The sequence below is a fragment of the Bubalus bubalis genome, chromosome 8 (assembly GCF_019923935.1).
Source record: "Bubalus bubalis isolate 160015118507 breed Murrah chromosome 8, NDDB_SH_1, whole genome shotgun sequence".
NCBI classification, from domain to species: Eukaryota; Metazoa; Chordata; class Mammalia; order Artiodactyla; family Bovidae; genus Bubalus; species Bubalus bubalis.
The window spans coordinates 112,586,473-112,597,152 of NC_059164.1; the positions used below are offsets into that span (position 1 = coordinate 112,586,473).

General features: G+C 47.3%; 1 protein-coding gene across 1 annotated transcript in view; it reads left to right on the top strand.

Moving 5' to 3' along the window:
- The window catches only part of LOC102397283 (GTPase IMAP family member 6), a 32,561-nt gene extending 21,881 nt beyond the window's left edge, over positions 1-10,680 (top strand). Inside the window, exon 2 of the mRNA XM_044947043.2 lies at positions 594-10,680. Within this exon, the coding sequence (XP_044802978.2) occupies positions 594-600 (7 nt within the window). The 3' untranslated portion in view covers positions 601-10,680. The remainder of the gene's footprint in view (positions 1-593) is intronic.

Sequence of the window (10,680 nt, forward strand, 5' to 3'; positions counted from 1 at the left end):
ACACACAAATACTTGCAATACCCTGTTGTAGTTCAGCCGCTATCTCACTTGCTTAATTGGTAAACACTCAAAGTGGGTTCAATCCCTGGGTCTGGAAGATCCTTTGGAGTAGGAAATGAAAACCCACCCAAGTGTGCTTGCCTGGAAAATTCCATGGACAGAGGAGCCTGGCGGGCTGCAGTCCATAGGGTTTCAAGAGTCTGACACAACTGAGCAGACACGCATGCATGCACAAATGAAGACATTTCCAGGAAGAAAGCAAGCGTTCCCACCCACTACTATTCAACGCTATAATGGAGGTTTTAGCAAACAAAGAGCAATCAATTAGGGGCATAAGAATACATGGAGGCATGCATGGCCCTGTGGGGCTCCTGGGCCCAAGGCCTTTGTGTCCCCTCTTTCTCTGATCACAGGAAACAGCCTTCACTCAGCCTCCATGACCTTCCCTGAGCTCCAGTGGGCAGATTCAAGCAGTTGTCAATTAGGGAAGGCAGGAATTGGGAAACCAGAGAAATAGTCAAGAGGAGCATTGGGGTAAGGTCTTGCTTCCCCATCAAAGGATACACACAATAAGCCTTTACGCTTGTTTACAGGTACTGAAACCCCTCCTGGTGGCAGAAGTTAACGATTAACCATGGTATGCTCCCCACAGCGTGTAGACCCTAGACCAGTTGGACCTGAAGGACGATGACGCTGACTCTTGCCTCACCACCAACCCATCAGAAGATTGTCCAAGAGCTGATCACGCCCTCTTTGGACAATAAAACTTCTCACTGTCTTCCCCAAGTGGGGATAGAGGACTTTGAGGGCATGAGCTCACTGTGTCCCCTTTTGCTTGGCAAAGCAATGAAACTCTCCTTTTCTACCCAAAACTCTGTCTCCAAGATTTGACTCAGCATTGGTGGACAGAGAAGCTGAGCCTTCTGTGGTGACCCAAGGACAACAGAGCAGATAAAACCAAGGCGGGTCTTGGAATGCAGGAACAGAAAAACAAGACCCTTATCATCCTTCCTTCTCCCATGTTGTAGCTATTAATGGATTTCAGGTCCTCCTGAGCAGTATAACCTGTCTCCCCTCCTACCCCATAGAGAGAAGGCATTTGCCTTACTCTTTCCCCCCACCTAGTATATGTACGTTACTCATCCAGTCAGCAAATCACCCGCAAGACCCCTATCCAACCCCTTGCACTCCGGGTATAAAAGCAGACTAAGAACCCCTGTTTAACATCAGTTCTCCCTCGAGCTGGCCCACTGTTCTAACAGCGTCTCCCAGTCTAACAAACTTTATTTCCCTCTCATTCTGTCTCATGTCTGGAAATTCTTTTCCAACCTGCGCCCAGACCATGGCACCTTCTGCATCCTAAGTGAAGGAGAAGTGAGAAGCTGGGATACATGTAAGGTATAGTTCGGGCTGAGGCAGAAAGAGGAAAGATGACCTCAACAGAAGTAGGTTAGCTTTATTCAGGCAAGGAGGGGCGAGAGTCGGCCTAACGACCAGGCTGAGCGCGGAAAGGGATCAGGGAGGCTCCATATTTATAGGGAGGTTTGTGGAAGCAATAAGGAAAACATTAATCAGACAGGATGTTTTGGATATTCTTTAGTTGAGATGGCATTTGTACTTGGGCAGGGGGTGATAAGTCTTCTGGGCAGGTGTAGGGAGTGGAAGGTTTCTGGACAGGGGGTGATAAGTCTTCTGGGCAGGTGTAAGGGGTGGAAGGTTTCTGGACAGGGGGTAAAAAGTCCCAGATAGATGCAACCGGCCTGGAGCATCAGGGTGGGACCTAAATTCTGTTTTATTTTCTCCGGAGTACGATGATTCAGCAAGGGCCTTTGAAACTGTTGTTTTCTTTTCTAGGCCCAAAAGACGCCTTCATTCCAGACGCTGAAATCATAAAAAAAAAAAAAAAAAAAAAATGGGGAAAAGGGCACCGTATCTCTCTGGCTACTTCCTGCTGGATAGGGGCAACGATTTGGTGTCTGGAATGGAGGATTGTCTTAGGGCCCAGGGTTTTTCTGAGCTTGGGGTGAGGCTCTCAAGAAGAATGGTCTTTACCTGAAATTGAGAGATGATCCGAATCCGTTCTTGGAGAAACCTTTGAAAGAGATTGAAGAGACAGGGTCCAAATAAAAGGAATAGAATGATAAGTACCAGTGGTCCCAGGAAAGGGAGCAACCAAGGGAGGACCTATTGGAATAGGTTTTAGGGACTGTAAAGGTTTTGTAACTCTTTTCTGCTGCATTCAATTCTGTCTCTAAGTTCTTTGACTCTGCCCTGGACTATGCCCATTTTATTAACAAAATAGCAGCAGTCCTCTCCTAGGAAAAGGCAGGTCCCTCCCTTTTCTGTGGTGAGAAGGTCCAGGGCTCGCCTATTTTGTAGGGCCACAGAGGCTAATGAGTTAATTTGTCTTTGGATTGAAACAAAGGACTCCACTACCTGCTCCGTGTCTTCATTAAGTTCTTGGGACAGCTTGTAGTAAAAATAGGCAGAGGTCGAGAGGCCTCCAAGCCCGGTGCCTAGGGCTGCTGCTATGCCAGTCCCGATCAGGATGGGGGCTATAACAGCTCGTCTTTTCCTGTGGGAAAGTTCCCCTTAGGGGTAGACTATTTGTTCTACCTCTTCTTCTTTGAGGAATGTTAGACCGGGGTCAGGAAGACCAAGATGCAAGGTCCAGAGGGGTCCAAGGGGAGACATGAATATGCATAGGTCCCGCAGAGAATGAAGATTCCCAGATTGGTGCAATTATTTGTGCTGTTCCAGAGGACCCAAGTGGAACAGAAGGAGGGAGCAGAGTTTGTAAGATCAGTGTAGTTGGAACTAGAGTAGTTAATACAGGTTAGGTTTGAAGAGGTTGAGAGTAGGACATTGTCAGAGACTGGCCCAATGAGTTGTGTAGTTTTTTGTTGGGAAGGGGAATTATACTTGCCCTGTAACAGCCAGGTTGAAGGTAAAGGAATTGCTATGTGTGGTGAGGGAGACAGTGACATGCATATCCAACACTGGGATGTGTGTTGTGTGTATTGGAAGAATTGGAAGGAAGAGTTTAGAAGGCGGGTAAGGTGTTGGTTGCCAGAGGGAGGTTTTAGGAGAGGCCATAATTGGGAAAGAAGGTCTAGGTATTTATATGTCTCAGGGGTAGCCTGTAACCAGGAAATTATGTTCTTTTTGACTTGTTCTTGTTTCTTTTCCCGATTTTGATCTAGTACCCTGCCCCTGTCTGAGTACCCCCAGTGGGTAATTGGATAGAAACATATGTTTCTTCCATTTGGCTTATGGCAGATACTCATGTAACTCCCTTTCTTTTGTACTTTAACAGTGAGTAGGGATTTGGACTTCCCACCCCCGAGGTTCAAGGTGCATGGTTTTGGAGCTGTATTATAACATAAGGAATGTACATAGGAATAAATGTCACAGCAGGGGCAGGGAGTAGCCAGAAGGCTGGGGAGTGCAGCAACGATAAGGAACAGAGGAGTCATGGGGCTTTTAGTTAGGCAGTGCAGAAGAAATAGCACCCTAGGAGTAGAACACAGCTAGCAATGTAGGCAATACCCAAGGAAAGACGAAGGATAGGTGGCCAGTCCTGAGGGGAGACAGTTACTAGGCCTATAGCAAGGATTAAGATTAAGAGTGCTATTATAGTTAGAGAAACAGGGAGAGGCTAGTCAGGGCGAGGGGAAAAAGGCCCCAAGTTGGTGGTTGTTTGAATCTGAGGGAGAACAGTGTTCATTAGGATGTAGAATGATGTAGAGAATGAGAGTAAAGAAATCAATTTCGTCTAGAGTCAGGTTGTAGGAGGTTCCCTGGAGCCACAGTTGAGACACCAGTGTAGTCAAATCTTTGAAGGAGGGTCTGTCAGGGCACTGGTCCAGAGGTCTTGTAGTAGTTGGGTCAGGAACAGTTGTAGGTTGAAGAGAGACCAGGTCATTCAGTGTCCTCTTGGATGGTTGACAGAGGTTGTCCCTGGGTGAATTTTAAGGAGGTGGGTCCTGTGAGGGAGACCTGATAGGGGTCAGTTAAGGAGGGCAGCACAGGATCAGAGGTGACCTGTTTCAGGCAAGACAGGTGTACCCAGGAGGTGACCTTCTCGAGTTTTGCTGCAGTTGGAGTAAGGAGGATGATTTTGAATGGTCCCTGCTACTTTGGGGTTAGGTCACCCTGGGGATTATCAGACAGATAGACCATGTCCCCAATTTGTAAAGGGGGCAGGGAGGCTTGGGGGTCAGTGGCAGGCAAGTTGTGGTTGACATATTTCCAGAGGGCATTGCGGAGTTCCGCCAGCAGAGGGGAGTGTAAGAAGCTTGGTATGGGAGGAGCTTCAGGGGGGCGTCCAGGAGGGAGCATGGGCCTTCCATACATCACCTCAAAGGGGCTCGGCCCAGGGGCTTTCTGGGCAAAGCCCGTATTCTGAAGAGAACAATTGGCAAAAGTTTAGTCCAATCCAGATGTACTTCAAGGGTTAGTTTGGTAAGGGTTTCTTTGATTATTCTATTCATCCTTTCTACCTTTCCTGAGGACTGGGGATGGTATGGAATGTGAAATTTCCAGGGTATCTGTAAGAATTGGACAAGTTGTTGGGTGACCTTGGATGTAAATTCCAGGCCATTATCAGACTGTAGGGATGAAGGCAGGCCAAACCTGGGATAATTTCTGTGAGGAGGATTTGGGCCACGGTATGGGCTCTTTTGTTTGTAGTGGGAAATGCTTCTACCCATCCCAAAAAGGTGTCCACAAGAACCAGGAGGTATCTGACTCTCCGGACCAGGCACATATGAGTAAAGCCTATCTGCCAATCCTGTGCTGGGAGGCTGCCTCGCATTTGATGGGTTGGAAAGGATGTCAGTTTAAGGTTGGAATTGGGGTTAGTACGTTGACATGTTTGATAGGAGCAGGTAAGATTATCTAAATATTGTTGGTCAGCATTGGATATGGGGACGTGGTTATGGAGGAACTGTTGGAATGTCTTGGATGAGGGATGAAAAAGTGAGTGTAGACAAGAAAGGATTTCTCTGGTGGTGGGAGTGTTGGGAGGAGTCAGAGCTAAGATGACAGGGGACTGGAGGGAAGGATGGGACAGGGCTATCTCCTTTGCCTTCTAGTCTGCATCATTGTTGTAGGCTGATATGAGACTTCCCTTTTGATGCCCCCTACAGTGGAGGATGGCGGCTTTGTTTGGTAAGAGTGCTGCCTCTAGAAGTTTGTAGATAAGGTCTGAATTAATAATGGGGGATCTCTTTTGGGTTAGGAAACCTCTTTCCATATTAGGATGTTTGAGTGAAGTACGTTATAGGCATATTTGGAGTCTGTGTGGATGTTAACCTTTAGATTTTTAGCCAGAGTTAAAGCTCTGGTGAGAGCTATCAGTTCTGCTTGTTGGGAAGTGGTGTGAGGTGGCAGAGGTGAAGCTTCAATTGTCTGGGTTCTGTGATTGTGACAAAGGTCCCCCTGGATGATGGCATATCCTGCTGCAAAAGGTGGGGATTTTTGAGAACTGCCATCAATAAACCAGTGTGGGGTGTCTGGGTCTAGGATGGGTTGACCTGTTAAATGTTGGAAGGGGTTTGGGTAAGATCTACTGTTAGGCTGCAGCTATGTAGGAGGGAGTCTGTTGCAGAGGACATGGGTAATAAGCTGTCGGGGTTAAGGGGAGAGCAGGGGGAGAATGAGAGCCGAGGGTCTAGGAGAAAGGCAAGTAGGACCTGTACCCTGGAAGGGGGAAGGGAGAGGAAAGCCCGATGTGATAGTAAGTCTCGGAAGGTGTGTGGAGAACAGACTGTTAAAGGGGCATGTCTAAAGAGTTTGTTTGCTTCAGGTACGAGGGCTGCGATAGCAGCCATGGCCTGTATACAGGGAGGCCACTCCTTGGTCACTATGTCAAGCTGTTTTGATAGATAGGTTATGGGAGCCCAGGTGTCTCCGGTCCGCTGACACAGAAGTCCCAGGGCCTGTTCTTGGTTGGAATGTGCAAAGAGAAAGAATGGTCTGGTGTGATCTGGCAGGTGGAGAGTTGGCACTCAGAGGAGGCTCTGGGTGAGCTGATGAAGAGGATTGGCCAGTGAGGAGGGGTTAAAGAGGGGCTCATCCAGACATCCTTTAGTTGCCTTATAGAGCGGCTTTGCAATGAGGGAGAAGTTAGGGATCCAGATATGGAAAAAGTTTAGGAGGCCGAGGATTGACAGGAGCTCCCTTTTCGTTTTTGGAAGTGGACAGTTAATTAAGGCCTGGATTCTATCTGGGGGAATAGTTCTTTGTTGATGGGATATGGAGAGCCCCAGGTAGGTGACGTTTGTCTGGGCTATTTGGGCCTTAGACTGGGATACCCGATAACCCCAGGATCCCAGGGCCCCAAGGAGTTTGGCAGTATGTTGGAGGCAGAGTTTTTGGGTTGGGCTACAAAGGAGGAGGTCATCTACATATTGGAGGAGATGACTCGGGGCTAGGTCGAGTGTCTGTTGGTCTTTTTGTAAAGCCTGTCCAAAAAAGTGGGGACTGTCTCTGAACCCGTGGGGGAGAACTGTCCATGTTAGTTGTTGGGAAACGTGAGTCTCGGGGTCTTTCCAGGTGAAGACGAAAAGGGGTTGGGAGTGGGGGTGGAGGGGGATGGTGAAAAAGACATCTTTGAGATCTAATACCGTGAAGTGGGTGCAGTCAGGGGTATGGTAGACAGAAGGGTGTAAGGGTTAGGGACCACTGGGAATGTCGATGTGATGGCCTCATTGACTTTTCACAGATGCTGGACCAGTCTCCAAGAGTTTGGTCCCTCCCTTACTGCCAGAATAGGGGTGTTGTGTGGTGAATGGGTAGGAATTAGGCTAGAGGCTTGAAGAAGATGGTCTATGATAGGCTTAAGTCCCTTGTGGGCCTCCAGGGTGAGAGAGTACTGTTGTTGGGTGATTATAGTCCAGGGGTCTTTTAGGGTAATGTGGGCTGGGGGATGATGTTTGGCTATGGATGGGTGATCAGTGTCCCAGACCTGGGGGTCTAAGGCGGGTAGATCTAAGGGAAGGTCAGGGGTGAGGGATAGGGACCATCCAGGTGTCATCTGCATGCAGAATATATAGACTGTATCAAGGTGGGGTATGGTAATAAAGACCCCTAATTTGGATAACAAATCTCTCCCTAGGAGTGCCATTGGGTACTGAGGCATTATGAGGAATGAGTGTATAAGGGTCGATTTTCCAAACTGACAGAGTAATGGAGGGCTGATTTTTTGCCTTAGAGGAACTCCAGAGACCCCCTTGATTGTGAGTTCTGAGTCTTGAGTTGGGCCAGAGTAGGAAGTTAAGAGAGAGAAAGTGGCTCCAGTGTCTACTATAAAAGAGGTCTTTTCCCTGGCCACTACCCCATCTACCCTAAGTTCCAAGCTCGTGTTCAGGACACGGGCTTGGGGGGCTGGAACCCAGCCCCTGTCATTGCAACAACTCTCGTAGGGTTGGGCTGGGGTTCTGGGGAGAAGTGGGGATCTCCGCAAGGGCACCAGGGTGTCGCTGTGGACATTCCACTCTCCAGGTCTGGGAGGTGGGACCTCCCCAGGGGTGCCAGGGCATCCCTGGGGACAGTCCATCTTCCAGTGTCCCCATTGGCCACAGGTTGGGCATGATTTTGCCCAATGTCCTGACCGGTTGCATTGGAAGCAGGGTCGGGGGGAGGGGGTCTTAAGCCCCGTTCTAGGATGACTTGGGCCAAGCTGATCTCATCCCTTAATTGCTGCCACCAAAAAGGCATATTTAGTTTTTCTCTCACGTTCTTTTTCTCTCTTAGCCTCCTCCTCCCTATTATTGAACACCTTGAGGGCTACTTCTAGAAGGTCTCTTTGGAGGGTCTCAGGGCCCTTTTCTAGTTGTCAAAGCTTGTGTCTCATGTCAGGGGCGGACTGGCTGATGAATTGAACGTGAAGGTAGAGTAACCCAGCAGGCGTGGTAATATCTAGGTTGGTATACCTCTGGACTGCCTCTGTGGGGCGTGCCAAGAATAGGGCGGGATTTTCATCTGCCCCTTGGGTGATTTCTCTGACTTTATCATAATTGACATGGATATGAGTATTTTTCTACATTCCTTCTAGAATGCAGGTAATCATATGATTGAGTCTCCTGATACCTGGGTCACTGGGCTGGTAAGTCCAGTGGGGATCTAATGGAGGCACCACCTCATCAGCCACTGGGCTATCCCAGTCTTGGTTATGTAAATGATCACCGTGGGCTTTTGCTGCTTGCCAGATATGGTCTTTTTCGTCAGTGGTGAGAGTGGCATTTAAGATATAATATACATCACTCCATGTGAGGTTATAGGCCTGGGAGAGTCTCAGGAATTCTTTTCTGTATCTGGTAGGATTTTCAGAAAATGATCCTAACTTTTCCTCTATCTGGCTCATATCTGACAATGAAAATGGCACATGGACTCGGATGGGGCCCTCTGGTCCTGCCACCTCTCTCAGGGGAAACATGTGTTGGGTACGTGACCATGTGGCAGGGGGGGAAGGGGGGAGTGGGAGTCGGGGAGATGGGGTAGTGGGGTCAAGGGGGAGTCAGGAGAGGTTTCCGGGCCAGTAGGTGAGTTGGATGAAGGGGAAGGAGAGGGTTGGTGGGGTAGCGGGTAGGGAGGGGGCTCGTCCGCCAGGTCGAACTCCGGGGGTGCAGAAGGTCACGGTCTGCGGTTAGTTGAGGAAGAAGAGCCCTTTTGCTTGGGAGGCAAGGTGCATAGAAGGACCTCGTGGGTGGAGCAAGCCTTGCATAGGGAGGGCCTGTTCTGAAGGGCCCAAAAGGCTTGGGCATAGGGCACCTCCGACCACTTGCCATTCCGTTTAAGGAAGTCTGTGAGATTTTGAAGAATGTTAAATGTGCCAGCTTCAGGCCAGTGGTCTTGATTGTCTAATTGGTATTGAGGCCAAATCTGTGTACAGAGTTGTTTTAAACGCTTAGCTTTGAGTTCAGTGAATGCAAGTGGTTTGAGATTTTTGAGAACACGGGTCAGAGGGGAATCTTTTGGGACAGATTGGCCAGACCCCACAATTGAAAGGCAGCAGAGGCTCCTACTGAGAGCTCGAGTCATCACCCGTAGTTGCAATAGGAGTTATGAGAGCTCTGTGTCGAGGTGGAGAGTCCCCCACCATCGCCTACAGAGTGGCCCTGGGCCAAGGGTCCCCGGGACCCGGAGAGGACTGAGTTCTAGGGTGCCTCTAGAACACTGTCCGGATCTTACCTTAGTCTAGGGGCCGGCTTGAGTGGAGTGTTGCATGTAGAGCAGTCTAATGGCAAGAGTTCCCTATTCCGGAGGTAGTCAGAGAGAGAGAGAGGGAAAGCAGGTAGAGCCGAGGCCTACCCTGGAAAAGGGAACCGCTACCCACTACAGTATTTTGGCCTGGAGAATTCCATGGACAGAGGAGCCTGGCAGGCTGCAATCCATGGGATTGCAAAGAGTCTGACACGACTGAGTGACTTTCACTGTTACTTTTCAGTTCTCTGCTAAAAGTTCAGAGTTGTCTTTTATTTATCCTATCACAGAAAACAAAATTGTTTTTTTGGTCTACATCTGATAATTACAATTTCTTAAGTCATTTCCTGACCCCTTTTCCTTTTTGTTGTTTCATATAATTCTTATTCCTTTTTAGTTTCCTGTGTATTCCATTATCCTTATCTGGGCCTTGGATACTACATTTGAAAAGTTAAGAATGTTTTTTGCGCCATAGAGTACATACTTAGGAAATTTACATTTGCTTTTGACAGACACTTTGGGAGTATTGCAATCCAGGATACAGTTTATAACCCAGGTTTACAGTTTGAGAAAAGCAGTTTGATCCAAAGTTGTTATCTGCCTTGGGTTATTCTCACTTAAGGTTGTATCTCTTTGGAATTCCAGCTTCTTATGAGAGGGGCTTAGGCCCTCAGTTTTATTTCTGTATCAGTCACCCTGATAATCAATAAAAACAAAGGTTCTAATTTTTCAAGATCAGCAAGAACACTTCAGAGGAAATGTGGCTTTAGAATTTGCTTTCCATGCTGAATTTTCATTCCTGTTTCATTTAAAGGAAAATTGTGGTAAAATATACATAATGTAAAATATATAACATAAAATTTACCATTTTAACTGTTTTTAAGTGTATAGTTCAGTGGCATTAAGTATAATATATTCCCATTGTTGTACAAACATCAGCACTATCCGTCTCCTCAACTTTTTCATCATCTCATAGTGAACCCATTACACAATATTCTCTTTATCTCACTCACCTCAGCCCCTGGTAACTGCTGTTCTACTTTGTATGAGTTTGATTATTCTAAGTACCTCATATTAGTAGAATCATGTAGTAGTTGTATTTTTGTGTCTGGCTTGTTTCACTTAGCATAATGTCATTAAGGTTCATGTTATAACATGTACCAGAATCTCACTCCTTTTTAAGGCTGAATAATATTCCTCTCTCTGTGTGTATGTTTGTGTGTACTCATACCACATTTTGATTATCAACTCATCTACCGATTGGAAACTTTACTTGTTTCTACTTTTTGGCTGTTGTTTATAATGTTGCTATGAACATGGGTGTACAAGTATCTGTTTGAATCCTTGCTCTTATTTCCTTTGGGTATATACCCATGGGTGGAATTGCTGGATCATATAGTAATTCTATTTTTAATTTTTTGAGGAATCAATGCACTATTTTCCACAACAGCTGCACCATTTTACATTTTCATT